The sequence below is a fragment of the Oculina patagonica genome, chromosome 4 (genome assembly GCF_052425735.1).
Source record: "Oculina patagonica isolate OP01 chromosome 4, crgOcupat, whole genome shotgun sequence".
NCBI classification, from domain to species: Eukaryota; Metazoa; Cnidaria; class Anthozoa; order Scleractinia; family Oculinidae; genus Oculina; species Oculina patagonica.
The window spans coordinates 164,453-184,314 of NC_135761.1; the positions used below are offsets into that span (position 1 = coordinate 164,453).

General features: G+C 35.7%; 1 protein-coding gene across 1 annotated transcript in view; it reads right to left on the reverse strand.

Annotated features, from left to right (window-relative positions):
* Positions 1-19,862, reverse strand: part of LOC144648980 (uncharacterized) — a 42,499-nt gene that overhangs the window by 12,631 nt on the left and 10,006 nt on the right. The window contains exons 7-12 of the mRNA XM_078508429.1: positions 7,047-7,249; positions 5,261-6,066; positions 4,334-4,684; positions 3,699-3,835; positions 2,865-2,973; positions 1,689-1,926 (exon numbers count right to left, since the gene is read on the reverse strand). Coding sequence (XP_078364555.1) covers positions 1,689-1,926; positions 2,865-2,973; positions 3,699-3,835; positions 4,334-4,684; positions 5,261-6,066; positions 7,047-7,249 — 1,844 coding nt within the window. The remainder of the gene's footprint in view (positions 1-1,688; positions 1,927-2,864; positions 2,974-3,698; positions 3,836-4,333; positions 4,685-5,260; positions 6,067-7,046; positions 7,250-19,862) is intronic.

Genomic DNA, 19,862 nt, shown 5'->3' on the forward strand with positions numbered 1-19,862 from the left:
AAATACAAATGTAAATAGCTAAGTGCTTTCCAGTCCGAAAAGTAAGTTTAATTAACTAAAGAACTCACAAGCCGAAATGGAGTTAAAAGTGTTTCGCAACTCGCTGATTGCTCTGTTCTACATTGTGCTTTTCTATTATTTCAGATGCTTTTTTTCTTTTTTTTTTTGCAGATGAAATTTTCCTTGAGTACTGTTCATTTTAGTGAATTTATTTTGTTTGGCAGTAAGCTCTTGTAGCAAACAGATCATTATTTACTCTTGCCGTAGCTTATGGCGATCGACTCAACATTGGATGCGCGCGTATATAAATACAAACACATTTGGCAAGAAAGTCTTTGTAGGTTTTTAGGTGTTTTTTAATCAAACACATTAAAGTAGGAAAAAAATAAATAAGTTATTTACCGGCTTAGGGTCGGTCCGTATAGTGAAAAACTGTGACCTCGGCCTTGAAAATGCTGCCCTCGGCCTGCGGCCTCGGGCAGCATTTTCAAGACCTCGGTCACAGTTTTTCACTATACGGACCTCCCAGCCGGCAAATAACATATATATATTTCAGACGCAAATTGCATGCGATATTTGAGCAATAAAGCATCGCGTTTGTTTTTCCCCGAGCGGGAAAGTCTAATTTTTCTGTCATCGTTTGCACCTTAAAATGAATAACTTCGTATTTGATGGAACATTTGAATTTTGTAGCTATTTTTTCGATTTAATGAATTGGGGAAAAGTCTCAAACAAAATTAGGCAATGACATTTATTCTTTGGCCGTAAAACTCGAATAACACTTCTTCCATCCGGATGTGAAAAAAAAACTGTGGGATTGTATTTAGATTTAGCTTGACAAAGAAAGTGCCGGGGCAATTTGTAATTTCTCCCTTTACGGTGTGTTTAGAGACTGTGTATGTAAGCTTGTTTTGATTTCAAATCAGTTTTGCTCACGAACTTTTAACATACGATATTTTCATACCTCGATCTTCGAAAAATTGTTATACTGCCCATTTAAAATATCAGCCCAATCATATTTTTAATGCAATATTTCTATGATAGGACCCTCCTGCGAAAATATTACTATGCCTTGAGTGTTTAAGGGCCTGTTTACAAGGAGGCGGGAACCCTAGCACATAGGGTTACCCTAGCACTAGGGTTACCCTAGCGCTCCCACATTTCTCTTTCATCGACGTGTACAAGGCGCTAGGTACCCAAGTGGGTAACCCTAGCTGAGGTAGGTACCTAGCTAGGGTAACCCTAGCGTGTAAACGCGGGGACCGCCACCCGGGATGGCCCAAAAAGTAAATATGTTTAAAAGTCCGACAAAAACAGCGAATGTGACCAAGAAACATGTGTTACTGGAACGGATTTTCGAATAACAGTTCTAACGACAAAACAAGGTTGAAGCGGGTGTAAGTTGACCGGGTAGTGGGACCCTACCTGCGAGAACCCGGGCTATCTTCTAACCCTTGCTAGGGTAACCCTAGCACCTAGGGTTACCCTACCTGTTGTAAACAGGCCCTAATTGGAATTTCTGGTACGGAATTGACGTCTACACGAACACAATTTTGTATGACAAATTAAGGGTCATTTCCAGCCTTTATGTATATAGCTTTGGTACCCCAGAATGCAGAAAACCCTTTAACTTCTCCCATTCTTATACACTCCCAAGATTTCGCGTTCATCTGTCAGTGAATACTTACATTTTATTAGCAGGCAATGTGTTTGGAGGAATGCGAACGACTGCCGTACGTGGTAAGATGAGTCGCTGAAGATTTCCCGTGGTCTTGTTCTCAAAGAAAGCTGGGTACCAGTTGGCACGTTCTTGGCATTTGACTGTCCATAGATATATAGGATTGCCTGGCAAGTTATTAGGATCTTTACTGTCACTGCCATCACAGACTGCCTCTTGGTGTGCACTCAATGTTCGTCTTTCGCCACCTACGGAAAAGGTGCAAGAGAATATAACGTAGTGTAAGATAAGTATCAAAAATTGATCATAGAATGATGAACCAGCTGCAGAAGAACGAATCACTTTAAATGTTGTAAAATACTGTAATTTCTGACTTGGATAATGTCGTTTGCATACTTATGCTCCACTAATACAGGAGCGAAGAGGATGAGTGGATAACGTCGAATGACAAATGTAATTGATTTACTTTTAAAAATGCTAGAAATAATATATAAATTTGGTATTTTGACGACCTAGACGTTGAAACACAACAGGAAAAATCCTTAAAAACCTTGATTCTGGACCAAAATGAGTACATAAAGAAATATGTCTAGCAACGTGTTACTGCAACACCATCAAACAGTGTGTTTTTTCTTTCATTTCGTTGCTGAAACACCTTTACCCTACTAAATCTGGGCTACTTTTCTTTGTAAGTCATCCCGTTCTTGATTTACAAGATGTAAGTACCTGACAAATGTTCTCATTTTTATATTCTCCCGGACAGAATTTTGAAGATAATATATAGGTCAATTACTTTTATTTTTGGGGTTTTTTTTTTTTTTTTTTTTTTTTGGGGGATTTTTTTTTTTTTTTTTTAATTGTTGTAGTTCTAATACTGGAAGAATGTAATTGAGATTTCAGTCCTGACTTCCATACTTTTGTCTCCAAACATTTGCCGCCGACTTAAGCTGAGTATTGTGGAAAAAATTGTGCAAGTCTGAAAACGTGGCTGCATCTGTTATTTAACAACAACGTCGGGACTATTTTACGAGAATATTTTACATGGGCTTTCAATGCAAACATTATTTTGCACAATGATTGAAGTCTTGAACAAAACTTGGTCGACCAGACTGTCGACTCTTCATTACTAGTAGTCACATTATCTACAGAAACGACTGGTCGGGAATGAGATATAAGATTAATGTACCTTTTATCTTTGCTTTCATTTTCTCTTTCTTCACCACTATGGTTACTTTGGCACGTGCAAACAACGAATCATCATTTATCACGTACACCGTTAAAATGCATTGATATCTCTGAAAGAGAAGAGACAGAAGAGAGCAGGCAGTTGTAAAGTTTATAAAATGTCACGAAACAGACTGCAATATAGAATAGGACTACCCGATTTCAAGCATACCAGGGTTTAATCCGTGGCGGTAAAAGTAAGAATCACCTTGTACAGCATAATAAACAGAATCCATGGATGTACAGTAGTTTAACACCTTTTATTAGAATGGTCGTACACTAGCGTTTCATCCACAGACATAAGGTCACGCAGGAACCTTGCTCATTAATAAATTCATAAGCAAAATTTTCAGAGGAGATGTTACCTTTTAAGCTATTTCTTTCAACATCGATTTTTCTAAAGTTTATCAAAAACATAATGATTAAACTACTTTATGATTGTCGTTTTACTAACAGAGTTGCAGGCCGAATTTTACTGCAGTTCAAACCGTAAAACGGGCCATATACCCTATTTTCTTGTCGGACAGCCCCTCCTAATAAGAGTCAGCGTCAGTTAATTTGGAAGTTAGCAGAAATTTTTAATAGATGGTTGAATATGTTACTAACTCCTTATTAGCAAAGAGCCTAAGTAAGGAATTGAAACCAAACAGTACAGAGCTAGTAAAGCGAAGATCATTCACAGCTGGTTTCAGTGCAACCCGTACAATTTTCAAGATAATTGTGTACCACTCACACTCAAAGGACGGGATAACTTGTTTCATTACTTATTTTTGGAGATTGTGGTGCATTAACTCACTTGGCCTGCGGTCCACTGATCAGCTTTCACTACAAGACGTGGGCTATCATCATCAAACTCAAGATTCCCGTCACATGACCAAAAGAAAGACAAATATCGCATATTACGCTGGGCACAAGACGCTGCGTGTACGATGGCTGCGACAGGAGAAATGGGAAAATACATTGATTTAGTTGAGCAGCATTTTCTAGAAAAGACGCCATTTGTACGAACGGAGTAACGCGTGTAACATGGTTTAGCGAATCAGAGCGAAGACGTATTTATTGAGTTCTTATGAAACTGCTGTGCAGTGTCAGCGAGCTGGTGATAAGCTTGCTAATTGTACACATGTAACTTACTGAACATCTGACCAACCAACTGACCGACCGACCGAATGAACGAGCAAACGAAGGAACGAACGAACGAAAGAACGAGCGAACGATCGATCTACGGACAAACAGTTATCACGTGTCATATCCTTCTGCGTATTTGGCGTCTCTGGATGGAAAATGCTTAGAGCTACGTAACATAAACCGGAATTGAAAACTTCAGGGGTATTATCGTAAAGAAGAGCAAGTTATTTTTTTCCTCTTGGTCTATCCCTGTTAGAGGAGTCTGCGTTACTCTGATTACTGAAAAAAGAAACCAGAACTCACCACGCAGCTTCAGTGTAACAGATGGAAGGGTTTTAATGACAGTCCTAGGAAATCTTATCTTGGGAACTTTTTTACCAACACGTCTGACGGTTTTTGTGACACAAGCTTCCTGGCCACTCAAATCCGCTCGGCCACAGACTGTAACGTTGTAATCTACTCCAGTTATTACGTCTCTAGCACTCAGCTTTACTCTGGTCTGATTGGAGGGCAAGTTTGAGAATCTGAGATTCAGTTTCTGCACATCAGCGGTATGTTCCGCTGTGACAGCCGGTGAATCGGAGATAACCACTGACCAATTCATTGCTGCTCGCATGTTCCCCTTCACAGACACCACGAATGAATCACACAAGCCTAAAACAACAAAACAGGTTAATCAGTGCAGGAGAGAATTGAAGTTATAATTTTGTTATAATTTTTCTCTTGCCTTTCGGCATTAATATTTCTGAATAAGTATCGGTAAGCAAATTTATTTCCCCAACATTTAGAATAACACCTTGGTTCAGATCATTACTTTTATGGAGAAGCAACTCTTTACATTTAAATTGCAGTCACTTGCAGATACAAAACTAAACTTGTAAAATCTTGTAAAATCTTTTCAATGTAATATTTTTTTCATTTGATTAACTTATTAACTCGATTAATTTATTTATGTTGATTTGTTTATTATATTGCCACTTTGTTTTCTCCAATTTTGTTACCCCTCCGATCCCTACAGTCGTCGCCTTTACTGTCACTGTTACAAAGAGCTAACACAAGAACTTTAATCATTGGCATCTGTAACTTTGTTTCGCACGTAGTAGCGGGAGCGAATGAGAGGCGGCTGTATTCGAAGGCTAAGATGTGCTAAACACTGCTAAAGATTTGCGGAGTACATTCGAGTTTTTCTTTCCCCTTGTGTGTGATTTAGCAATGAGCTCTAGTACCTACCTACTGTCTCCGGAGCAGAAATCTCCAGTTCAAAGGGTTTCGAAGCACCGTTGAAATTACATGTGAGCGTGTGATCCTCCTCAGCGGAAACGTGTTTTGTATAGCTTGACCTTTGACTCTGAAAGTTCCTCAGGAAAAGTTCCATTTCATCACCGGGACGAAGTCTGGAATTTTGAAGCTGAATAAACAGCTTCTTGTTCTGGCAGCGACACTTGGAGTCCTTTGTAAGCTTGTTTAAAGCAGATCCCTTGATAAAACGTTCGCATTTCCCGTTACAGTCAACTGATTTATTAAAGATGACAAAGATGAAGCGAGCAGAAGTGCTAAACTCGCATCTTAATGGCACAGGAACAGGGTCGTAGAAACTGAACTTCGTCGCTATTGCCCTGGCTAACTTCTCATTCTCGGATCCAGGGGCAAAGAGTACACTGATCTTGCTATGTTTAGCCCGAGAGGAGCGCCTCAGCAGACAAATGATTGTTGCTGAATTTACAAATATGGCCTTAAACGTTTCCACCTTCCTTTCTTTGTCCGGGACAAGTACACACATCAGAGAAGAACTGTTAATAAATCCACTACCTGTGATAGTCACATTTATTTCTGTGTTCACCGCAGTTTCATTGGGACTGATTTCGTTGATTATCGGTTGGTCATAAACATGAATCTTCTCTTTGGTGTAAGCTACCTTATTAACAGCATCATCAAACAAACATTCCAGTAAATATTCGCCAGCTGTCATTCCCGCTGGTGTTTTTAGTGCAGCTTTCTTTCTTGAGAGAGTCTTCAGGAACGTAAGGGAGTATTGCCTACAAATGAAACAATAAAACGTTGTTGGTCAAGTGTTAAGGGATTCTATCTTATACACATACTTATTGACTACCTACCAACATACAAACATACATACATACATAGATACATACATTTTTCATGATTCCATTTTTAGGGGGGGAGCAGGGATGGCGCAGTGGTGAGAGCGCTCGCCTCCCACCAATGTGGCCCGGGTTCGATTCCGGCCCGGTGCCATATGTGGGTTGAGTTTGTTGTTGGTTCTCGCCTTGCTCCGAGGGTTTTTCTCCGGGTTCTCCGGTTTTCCTCCCTCCTGAAAAACCAACACTTCCAAATTCCAATTCGACCTGGACAGAGGAACGCATGAAAACCAGCTAGCGCTGATGTGGCTTCCTCTCTAAATATAGTAATTTAATCAAACTCTTTTTTTGCTGGTGGTATTTCTGGGTTGATTTGGAGCAATTTCCGAACAAGAGAAGCTCGCTTAATGATATTGCTCAAAATCATCCCAGTGACCACAGAAACATCAAAGAGACAAAACGTGCAGATAGGTAAGGTACGTAATTAGTGATAAATGTTTCGAAACGTTTTTGAAAGAATAGCTTTCCGTGTGTGAGATTGGGGCACGTATGGTTCAAACTGTGAGTAGCGTTCAACCAGTAACGTTTTCTATCACATCTCCACAAATCGTATGTTATTAACTAGTGACGACCGAAGGCTACTGGCGATTTCGACGAAAATAAAGCAATCGCTGGCGCTGGACACAAGATTTTGAGTTATGCGTTACGTCAACCCGGTGCTAGCTAAAGTAAAATTATCACCCTCATGTGAGTAAAAATATTCTCAGGCATGTCAATTACTGAACGAAAACGGTATGCTTTAAATCCTAACCACTGACATGAAGGTTGAAAGTCGTGACTTCGAATCCCACCTGAGCATCGGAATATTGTCAGTGGTCAGGATTTAGGTCGATTTACGATGTAGCATTTTCATGGCGTACCTTCCACCAAGAGTGCAAGTGACGCGTTCCTTCATTCCAGCAACAGTCAGGACCAACAGTGTAGGTTCGTGTCCAGGTACAGCTCTGATATTGACATCTTTGATCTCTGGGCAGCGGTCAAATTCCTTGTCGCTTTCAAGCAAGCAACGACCACAAGAATCTAAGACCTTCTTTCCACGCACCACTCCAGCACAGTCAACACACCTGTTAGTAGTATAGGAGTTGGGGGTACGAGATCATAAAAATTTTTATAATCTCTTACATCCCCAACTCCTATACTACTGCACAGCACTGGAATCAAAAATGAAATCAAAAATAGAATCAAAAATGAAACCAAACCTCGAAGCCAAACTGAAAACCAAAATGGAATCAAAACTGAAAACCAAGCCTGAAAAACCAACCCTAGGTCAACCTTAGGATCAAAATAAAAAAATCTCTTATACCTTTTTCAAAATTTTGGATACAGTGCGTTTAAACAAGCCTTGAAATCATAACTGAAATATGAATCTGGAAAAACCAAGCGAAGCAGATTTTAATGAGTCCGGCACCGCAGATCGTAAGATCGAGGAGGGGGATGGGACGAATGTTAAAAAATCACAAGGCCTTGGTGGGTAAAAAAGCTTCGTAAGAAGCTTTTCGGGCCTTGTTTTATGATGTTTTTGAAATTTATTTCAAAAATCACCTTATTTAAAAAATGCTCTTATACTCTTTTTTAAACTTTTTTTATACTGCGTTCGAATGGGATTGCCTTATATGGGTCCACTTGCTACCCAGACTGTACTCTTTTTTACATTGCTCACAAAACCATCGTGTATTTCGCATATAACGGGCTTTTGTGCGCCTTATAGCTTTCATTTTGTCTTCTTTGGTAAACCATCTCTGGTATCGGGCATTAACAATATTATCATTCCAAAACATCAATTGTTATATATTAATAACACAATATATTAATTTCTTATATCATTAATAGTGCGTTTAAACAAGCCTTGATATCATAACTGAAATATCAATCTGGAAAAACCAAGCGAAGCCGAGTTTTATGCTGTTTTTATTATCATGGTAAATCTTTAGTAAAAACATCTGCTGAACTTATTGTTGCTATGGTTTCATAATATTTGCTTAATCACTCTGAAATACAATAGATGAATCCTTCTTGATGATTCTACCCAAGGTCAGCTAACAGTTGGATGATTTTTCACCAACCAATCATATTCAAACAAACTTTATTATAAATTTTTTTGATAAAATTTATTTTACTCAAAAAGTTTATTCTCAGAATTGTAATCAAGCAGTTGAAAATGCCTAAATCAATAACGACTTTGAAAAACCAGATTAATGGATGTGAAGAGGGGATTCAAGAGGCTTTAACCCTATGTGCCGATGAGGTTGGTGATGTGAATTACAAGCTGAACTTTTGTTTGGCTGACGCTGTAAATTCCTTGACAACCCTTGATATTGACGAAGCTATCCAACTAGTTGGTACAGCTCTCAATATTTTTCAGCAGTGTGAGAAGATTTTTAATTTGGAGCGAAAGCGTCGGCAATATTCTAAAGAAATTCGCCAACGACTGAAGGCTAAAGAGCTCAAGCAAACCATCAAACGCTTGACTATGAAGAATAAATTTGAGAGGAAAACAAAGCCGATTATCATCCCAAATATTAAGAAGATGATGATGGAGGAACTGAACCAAAAGAAGATTGAAGAGATGGATGAAGAAGAGATGGATGAAGAAGAGATTGAAGAATTGAATCTGGATGATGGAAAAAATTAAGAACTTGTTTAATGTTTTTATACAAGTTTTTCATGAGACGATGACACTTTATTGAGCACGTAGTTTTATAGTGTATTTATTTGCTGTAAATCCTTTATAGGAACCCATGAGTTGAATTTATTATTATAACCTTTCCATTTGACAAGAGCGTGTTTCTTTTTGTAGTCTCTACGGATCACTTTATCAATTCTGAATACATCCTGTTTTGCTTTTAATAGTTCAGGTTCATAAAAGCTTCCTTGTATGTCTTCATTATTGAGATCTTTCAATTTGAAAGTAATAGGATTAGTGTATTGTATCTTATCGATTGTAAAAATTTCTTCGGTCCAGTTTGGCGTGTACCCTTTATCGAAAATATTTCTTTTATACTTCGATATTCGAACCTTATCACCTATTTTGAATTTCGGTTTCTGTTTTGATGTTTTCATATCACCGTATAAATTGAAATATACTAAGCCTTCATTCTTTTTCCTCGATGCTTCTACGGGTGTCATTTTAATGCTTGAGTGTTTGGTATTATTATACTGCTTCACTAATTTGGGCAACATATCAACATACATAGTATTGCCTTGTACGGTAAACTGCTTCCACATTCGGGTTTTAATTGTCCTGTTCCATCGTTCACAAACACTACTCTTCTCTTCGTTCTCGGTGGAGTATAGTGTTATACCATTCTTTTCCAAAAGCTCCTTCATATTTTTATTGTAATACTCTTTCCCTTTATCAGTCCAAAGATATTGTGGTTTACGCCCCTCTTTGAATATTGTTTTGAATGCTTGAGTTACTGTTTCACCTTTTTTATCTTTCAAAGGCACTATCCAACCATATTTACTAAAAACATCCAGTACCATGAGAAGATATCTGTAGCCTTTGTTCCATTTACTGAACTGTTGCATTTCAACCAAATCCGAACACCATATTTCGTCAATATGATTCACAATAACACGCCGTCGAGTAAAGTTCCTCTTTATTTGCGTGTGTAATTCATCAGCTAATTTTTCTTGCCAGTTTTCTTCACCCGATGGCTTTTTACGTTTTTTGGCTTTTTTTTTTTATACCCAATCCGATTTTTCTTTTACTAGCGATTAAAGCTTGTACCCCTGTTGTTCCCCATGGACGGTCTTTAAATGGTATTTTTGATATTCTCTTAAGCATAAGATCATCTGCCTTATGTTTATCAGCTAGTGATTTTGAATTACTGTAATCAATATCATGCTGTTGACATATGCTATCAAGATTGTTTATTGGATCTCTATATTTAGGATCGTTAGAAGCTAATCTTTCTTCTAATTTAGTACCAGGTCCACAATAGTTGTACTTTTTTCCTGTAGGTGTTCTCATATGTAATTCTCCAAGTTTTGATAAGTGTTTTTGAATATCAAGACCCTTACCCTTTTTATAGTAATCAACATTGTCTTTTACACCTTTGAGAGCTTGCCCTGCTAAAAGTCTTGCCATTGAAGCAAAGCTAGGTGATGGAGTTACGAAATTAGATGCTACATAGGCTATTTTATCAACAGTAGAAGGGTCTTTTCGTCTTGTGAGAGCTCCACCACTATGACCTTTTATGAATTTACTCTTCTTTTTACCGCAAATATAACAATTTGATTTTTCCATAAGACGGCCATTCTTTGCTTTGACTTTTTTTAGAATTCATAGACTCAGTATTCTTTTTACATGAAACACAGTATGACTTACACATATATATATACATTAGATATTTAATCGCAGTATGTGTTTCGCCATTTTTTTGATTTCTTATCCCAAATAGTAGCAGAGCATGACGGATCTTGATGCTCACTTGGGGATGTCCAGAACTTTTTTGAAAATAATCCATTTTTATTGTTAAAAGCCCCTTTAGCAATTTCACCACTCCAGTATTTATCAAACAATTTTTTATCACCTCCGGTAGCGCCCATGATAAAGGATGCTACGTCTTGAGCCTGCTTAAACCCTGGGATCTTATTGCCGATTTTATTGTTGATCGATTCTCCGAGTCCTTTACCAGATTTGTTGCTTACAAAACGGGTTTTAGTGATTTTGCATTCAGCGCATATGCATTTCATCATAGTTCGGCCATTTTTGGTTTTTACATATCGCTCGCTATCAGGTATGCATTCAGTCTTTTTTTTCTGTTTTACACAATACGATTTGACCATTATATATATTGATTATACAATTTCATCAAAATTTTTTTTACAGCTTCTCTTTTCTTTATCAATGAACAAAAATTCGAAGGGCATCAGTTTGTCAAATAAATTGGGATCTATTCTGTTTTCTTTGCCGATCAGATTGGAATGGTTTTTTGTGGCTGGTGGATATAATAACATATGTGAACTGTTCAGTCTTATTTTCTGAGGCACATCATAGTAACTTTGACTCAAATAAATGGGAGTTATATTATGATGTCTTCCGTCAGTGAAATGATTCGCTATTTTGGATTGAATTTTGTCACAACAATTTATCAAATCATCGAAGACCACTATTTTTCTGTTATTGTTGGGATATTCTTCAGTAGCCATTATTTCATCAGCAGTCTTAATCTCTAACACATCATAACCAACCTTTTTTGATATGTCATCCATCAATGATTCGAGATCTTTTATTTTGTCTTGATGTCTATTCGGAGTATAAAATATTATCTTGTCATAAAACACGAGCGGTTTTCTCAATATGTGCATCAGAAGGTTTGTTTTACCACAATTGCTTTGACCACAAATGAGCATTCTGAATTCTTCATTCAAGAAGTTATTTAAGCTTCGTTTTTGGGCTTCTTTTTTGATGTTGTCATAGTTTGGAATCTTCATCAATATATATATTGTGTACATTAAAATATCTGTCTTCCAACATTTATGTCAATTGATATATTAATTTTGTCATTTATCTAAACTATTATATATGGATATCGAAAAATTCAGAGAGAATCAGAAGAAGCATTATGAGAATAATCTTTTGAAAAGACAAATCAGAAAACAAATAAAAGACACACTGGATGAAAAACAATCAAGACAATTTGAAAGCAAGGAATTATTCAAACCCGTTATAACATCTCAGAAAGAGGTGAAAGAAACCATCGATAAAAAACAAGACAAATTAATTGAAAACTTGAATGAAAAACAAGAAAAATTAATTACAGCTGTTGATATGTTGAATGAAACAATGTCATCATCTGGTTCACAAAGTGGGGTTCAAAGTTGGTTAAGTGATTTACCATCAAAATTTGAACCTTTAGACATATTACCTGAAGAAGATGAAGAAGAAGATGAAGATGAAGAAGTCCCAAAAAAAGAAGTCGTTGAAGAACATATCTTTAACCAAGGTGAAAAAACCATCATAAGAAAATATGGATTTGATCCTGATTTGAATGATATTCCAGATGAAAAAGAAGTTAGATCAGCAATATCTCATCTTACTGGAAAAAGACGATCTTCAAATCGGATTATTAAAAATAACGCAAGGAAAGATCAAGAGATATTGAGTAAATATCGCACTGTTATAAAAGGAATCAATTTCAGGGAAAAAACAGGCGAAGGTATCAGGTCTTACAAACAGCCAAAGCGAAATGCTTACAAGATAAACAATGGACAGTATGGTGGTTTACTCATAAATATGCCAAGATTAATCAATGAAATGGTCATCGAAGCCGTGAAAGATGGCAAAATGGTTTATGAAGATATTGCTGACAAATCACTCGTTGATCTCATCACAAAGAGGTTTGATCCGAAGAAAAAGTATTCATCAAAAGCAATCAAAATATTCAATAATCTCAATTTGTTATCAAACATCCCAAAACATAGATCATCAGGGAAATCAAAACTGATTGGAGGTGCAATGATATACTCAGACCCAAACGATTTGATGAAAAGATTGACTTTGTTGACTGGAAGCAAAAGGGCTGGTAATACAAGTATTGTTCTCAGAAATGAAATGTGGCAGATCATTGATTATTTACTCAAACAAGGTGTGATAGCTAAAACACAATACGATAAATTTGTCAGGACTCAATTAATGTAATCTAATGATATAATGGAAATCCCGATGTTTTTGGATAGCAATGATGGAATAAGAGATTCAATGTCTCATGATTTCACCATCAATCATGTGCCTGAAATAGTCCTAGACAGGAATAAAACATATTATTTGGCTCTTTACAGTGCTGAAATGACTTATAGCTGGTTCAATGTGTCTTCAAAGTATGGAAATAACAAAATAAAATACAGCAAGGATTCTGGAGCGAATTGGGTTGAAATTGTTTTCCGTGATGGTAATTATTCTTATTCAGACATCAATGAGTATATTTCACAAATACTCGAAGTGAATGGTGATTTAAACGATAAGGGGAAAGGTATCTCACTTGAATTTTCATCATCATTATTGAAGGTGTATATTGAATTGGAAGAAAAATATCAATTGGATCTCAGAGAAGGTGATTTCTCAAAACTGATTGGTTTCAATAAAGAAATCATCACATCAACAAAATACGGATCCAATGCTCCAAACATAACTAGAAATGTTGATAACATTTTCATTCATTGCAATCTTCTGAGCGACTCACTTGTTTCTGGGACGCAAGGTGATGTACTTTATCGTTTTAGTGTTGCCAATTTGCAGATATCTTATCCATTTGAAATAAAAGAAACAATACCTCGACCCCTTTTCAACAAAATCAATACCAACATCATCAAAGAATTGAGGATATATATCACTGATGGATTGAACAACCCTATCCATCTCAATAATATACCAATTAACTTGACTTTGCTGTTGAAAGAAGTGTGATATTATATATCGTATTCGTATATGAGCAGAATCAGAAAAGTGAGAGATATGAATACCGGTATGTCATACTACATCGACATTGAAACCGGTGACCCAGTTGATGATCACCAAAAAGGAGGTGGTATTATGAACAGTTTAATTTCCACTGCAAAAAAATCATTGACAAGTAAAACCACCAAAGATTTGGCAAAAAAAGCTGGTAAAAAAGGAGTACAACATGTTGCACATAAAACTGGCAACATCATCAAAAATAGACTGAATAAAGCAACCAAGAAAGAAACAGAAAAACTGAAAAAATACACTGAATCAGAAAATAAGGGAGACATGATCGTCAGCTTATTACAATCACATCCTGAAAACAAAAAATTCCAACCAGAAAGAACCAAAAATACTGAAGAACAATTGAGGAATGATATCCTCAGTCTGGAATTCGACAAATTAACCAACATGTAAAATAATGTAAACCATTATTATATAATGTCTTTCAGAAGTTCGAAATATTGCAAACGATACGAATATGTCTCATTTGAATTACAAAATCCAATAACATTACCTGCAAACAACCAGTCTCAAAAAAAGAGTGGATACAGGTTTGTTATTGATAGCAGTAGTGAGACTCACCCTTTTGACTTGTATAATTCATACCTTTCTGTCGATTTTAAAATCACAAAGATGGATAACACTGGTTATGCTGTAGCTGATCGGGTTGCAACCGTCAATTCCGGTTATTCACTTATCAATCAGTTGAAGGTTGAATTAAGCGGAGTTAATGCTCTCGATGCACCAGGGGTTAATCATGCTATCAATGTGAAAAATCTGACTGAATTATCATCAAGTTACACTGAAACAGTCGGACCAAGCATGTTTAATTACCCTGATACAGCCGTCGGAGCTGTTATTCAAAAATACACAACATTAGCACTGGATGGAAATGCTCAGAATATTGCACCAACAGATATGGCAACATATAATGAAGGTTTTGCAAAAAGAAAAGCATTACTCACGCAAGCTGTTGAAAATAACATCATACTACCATTGAACAGATATGGTTTCTTCAACTCTTTTGAGACAGAAATAGCACCGAATGGTAAAGTCACCATTGATGTCAGTCTTGAAACTGATAACAATGTGATATTTCGTGCTGGGGGTGACCCAGGAAGGTTTATTGTCACTAGGCTTGTTTTATGGGTACCGAAAATGATATTCAATGCTGAGGGTGAGCAGATTTTTCTTCAAACATATCTAAAGCCACATACATGGTCATATCTCAAAGAGAGAATTGAGATTTCTCCATCAACAACAGCACGTCAAGGTACATTCAGGATTACTTCTTCAATTCGAAAACCGAGGCATGTTTTTATATGGGCTCTTAATGATGCAAAAATGAATGATCAAACACAGAATCCGTTTCTATTTAATACATATAACATCGCGAATAACCGAACATTTTCAAATGCAAGGCTTGAACTAAGCAACGGTATTTTTTATCCAAACGAAGAACTGAAACCAGATACAGAGATCGTACAAGCATACAGGACATTGATGGAATATCAAAAAGATTTTAATGCTTATTACAGTTCTCCAACAATAACACTGAAATCATTTCAAGAGTTATATGGGCTCATCTATTTTGATCTGAGAAACCAGGAAGAAGAAATCAAAAGTGGATCGACCAAAATCCAGTTCAGTTATAAACTATCTGGGATTCCAAATGCAAATTACAGTCTTTATGCTCTCATTCTCCATGAAGAAGAGCTTGGTGTTGATATCGTCAATGGTAAAGTTCTCCTCAAAGCTTGATTCGTTAATCAAATGTATTTTATGTAACGTTAATATATATGACTGAATACAAACCATACACTATATCACTCAGCGGAAACCAGAAATTGAAGCTTACAAAAGCCATCATGAACAAATCTCCAATAACACTGAGATTGTCATCTGCTGATTTATCTGGAAGTGACAGAATCTTCCTGACTAAAACGCAGATAAATAAGATCAAAAAATCCAAAAGCCTCAATAAGGGTGTTGACATTAACATTTCAAAAACGCTAATATCCAAAATGAGATCGATGACAGGCCTGGGTCTTCAAAACAGACCACCGACTCCAATCAAAAAAATAGGCCAAGGGCTACGAAATAGACCTTTTAATATACATGATTATGCACAGTACAGGCCACCTCCTTTCATCGGAAGTTGGCAAGATCAGAAAGGCTTGGGAATTAAAAAAAAAAAGAAAAGTGAAAAGAAAAGTAAAAGAACCAAGAATTCCCATAATCGGTATGAAACTATGAAATTCCTCAATGAACCTTTGAACAGCATTGATTTGATGAGATGGTGTGAATTACTTGGCATAAACATAATTGGAATTTTCAGCAGAGATGAACATATGCCGAAGAAACATAGTCCTTGTATCATCAATCTTGATGATTTGGAAGGTGCTGGTACTCATTGGGTTGCGTGTGTAAATGGTCATAAGAAAGGAACGCTATGGTACTTTGATTCTTTTGGGATGAGTTACCCCCAGGAGTTTAAAATGAGAGCAAAAAGAGATGGTATCACCAATATTCTTTTCAATAATTCTCAATATCAAGACCTCAAGTCTGTTTTATGTGGTTATTATTGTCTTTATTTTTTACACCAAGCACTTGTATTCAAAAAAGGATATTTTGACATCTTGAAACCATTATCAATGACAAACACCAATCACAATGAAAAATTCATCAAGAACTATTTTGAAAATATATAACATAATTACATATGGGATTTTTTGACGGCAATCATACTGCGAATGCAATAACTGGAAGTGTTGGAAAAGAAGGACCAGCTGGGGTTGGGTTCAAACTAACAGAATCAGGTGATTATGACATGGATAAAAAGAAAATATTTGGGTTAAAGACTCAAGATGACGTAGCATTTGATGCTGATCTTGATACATATGCAAAAGACTTGAGTAGTGCTGTTAACAAGAGATATGTCAACCAATTTTTAATGAAAAAAAACAGTGATGAAACCCATTTTGATTGTGTTGGACTTTCACTTCAGAACACTGAAGCTTACTATGATGGGTTGTATAACGACTTATCAATACCGAATGTTGAATATGTAAAATTAGAAGACAATAAAGTCAAAACAGAACTAAACAACAAACTCACTGATAAAGCCGATCTTAGTACCAATAACGAACAAACGTTTAACAGCATAATAAACGTACCGAAATTCGATTCAGGATATAGTAATATGTCTAACGTAATGAATAAAGAATATATTGACTCAAGAGACGCGCTTAAAGCAGACAAATCATACACTGATAATACATATTTAACCAAAAATACCGGAGCTATTTTATCTAACAGTATTCAGAGTAAGGCTTCGAAGGTATATGTAGACAGTACTTTTCTAACTAAATCCGTTGGTAATGGCTTAGCTCAGAGCATACAAAATAGGCTCAATATTCACGGTAGTAACATGATGCAGGCAAATCTCCATATGGGTGGGTATAATATAACCCATCTAAAAAACCCAACCAATGATACAGACGCTGTAAACAAAAAATATATGCTTGATCATGTTGATAGCAGTCATATAACTTCCGTTGGCCAAGAAAACACGTTTGCCCATATAATGACCGATAGTATCAATCAATTAAGCGAGGAAGATGATATAAAGTTAGGCAGTTTAATCGATCATCCGAATTCATACCATAAGATCAATACGAAAGTTGTAGACAGTAAGCTGGTACTTGACAGCAATAAAGGCTACTACTCAAGCAGATTAGGTATCAATGTATATAGTTTACCAATCAATCGATACACAATGGTTTTCGAGCTATTTTTTCCAGCTGAAATAGATCATGATAGTCTAGATATCGATATTGTATCATCAATCGACAACATCGACAAATCAACTACGCGAGTTTATGATGGATATAGTCGAACAATAGCACAAATTAATAAATATCAGCAACATCCTAATAATTATCTCTATGTTGATATCGTTTTAAAGATGAAATCAGGGAACGCATATGTCCCAAAATTACAAACATATATCGTGATTTATGGAATAAAAGGTTATCAGAGTAACGTTGATCCTAGGATATACGATCAGCTATATTATGTTGAAAATGATAGAATAGCTTTCAATGCATCAATTGATATGAAAACAAAGACTATTTATGGTATTAAACCAGCTACTACTAATGACCAAGCTGTTAATTATGAACAGTTAAAAAATTTTCGGGACAATTTGAAGTCTGATCTTGAATTAAAAATGGATAAAAAAAGAAACATCAGCTATTACCATAAAATTTTCGAGTATTTTTATGATCTAACAGATCCATCTGAATTCATCATGTCAGATAGTAACGGTGCTGTAGTGTCTGGATTAAATGGCAATCTTGTCTTTAATCCCACAAAATTGTTATCAGATTTTGATCCAAAAAAGGGCTTTATGAGTGGTTTCGAAATTAATTTAAATGAAAATGTCACTGAATCCGATGACTGGACTATATATATGGTATTTAAATATGACTATAAATCCGCTGAAAGAATTAAAATTAACTTCGACAATGTTAGTAGTTTTTCCTATCCATGGGTGAAAGTAGAGTCTAATAAGTTATCACTCGATTATGATTTAGATGTATCTTATGAGCAAATTAGAGCTGGTTATATAGGTAAATATTTGAATCTCTGGTATACTAAAATAGGTAATCAATTTAGAATAGGTATTTGTAACAACGGCATTAGTCTCGATAAAATTTTCTCGGGGTATACGCTGAATGCATCTAGCCTTCAAATTTCTTCAGGTTACTATATACAAAGAATCGGTTTTAGTAAAAATACATACCCGATAAATGGGCCCATCTATCATAAAATTCAATTTTTAGATAAAACATACGATGTATTCTTTGAATAAATTATCTAACTCCAACGATTTTATCTAATTCACTTATATGAAAACAGTGAAATTGGTTAGCAATATTATTGATTCTATTGATAGATTAATTCAAAACATAAGGAAGCTGTATTACACAATAAAGAACAAGCGCAATGGTAAAATAACAAAATGATAAAGCAAAAAAATCATATATAACTAATATATATGACTAAACATCGAAAATGCATATTTACATGGAACCATATATCAAGCGAACTGACTGAAGAACAAATTATAGAATTGAAAGCTTATTATCAAACATATCATCGAAAATGTTGGGCTTATAAGCAGGCTGTTAAACGTTTCAAAAAATGGAAATTATTAGGGAATTCATTGTCTATTCTCTTTGCATCCGGCTCCATTTCATCAAGTATTGCTACAGGAGGTGTTAGTTTGGTTGCAATTAGTACAATAGCGCTTTTAATACAAGGCTGGATGCATCATCAAAATCTCGATTTAAAAATTCAAAATAGTACATATGCATATCAGAGCTACCAGCATTTACTCAACTCAATTAAAAACACGATGAGATGCGGTGATTACAATCCGTCTAGCGTCATAATTTCAATGAAGAACATTGACGATTATGTGACGGATACCTGTCCGATAATCGACAAGTACCTACGAAAATATGATAAGAAATTTATTGGATGATCCGATTTATTTCGCCAAAATTTAATGACAAAATCTCATTCCAATACAATCGATAATAGGCTAACGTTTTCTTGCTTTTGCTAATTTTGATAAATTCACAAGGTAGATTCATCATCAAAAAAAGCTGTTTAATTATGAATTTGGTTGATATAAGTCTTTTTCTACCTTTGTTTACAACAGGAATAGCGCCGGATTCGATAATATCAAACACTTTATAAATTCGATTTCTTTGATCACTAGTCAATTGTACCCTATTTTTAATACATAAATCGTTTAAAACATTCTCAACGTGATACTTCCGATGATATACCGATTCTCGCCGTATTCTATGCATATTTTCATAAAAATCAATGTACTCACTGACATAATCATAACTATTAACCAAACCGCAATTTAGACAGACATCCATACCATTTATATTTTCTATATCCTGCTTACTACAGCATTGCTCAGCATCCTTGATACCTTTTATCAATAGTTGATCACAGAAAGGGCATATAGGTTCTTTTAAATTTTTTAATTCATCGTGGATTTCAGAATTACAAACCATTATATATATAACACACATAACTTCACGGCACAGCTGTGTTTGGCAGTAAATTTCAGAATAAACTTTTTGAGTAAACTTTTGAGTAAACTTTTGTGTAAACTTTTGTGTAAACTTTTGTGTAAACT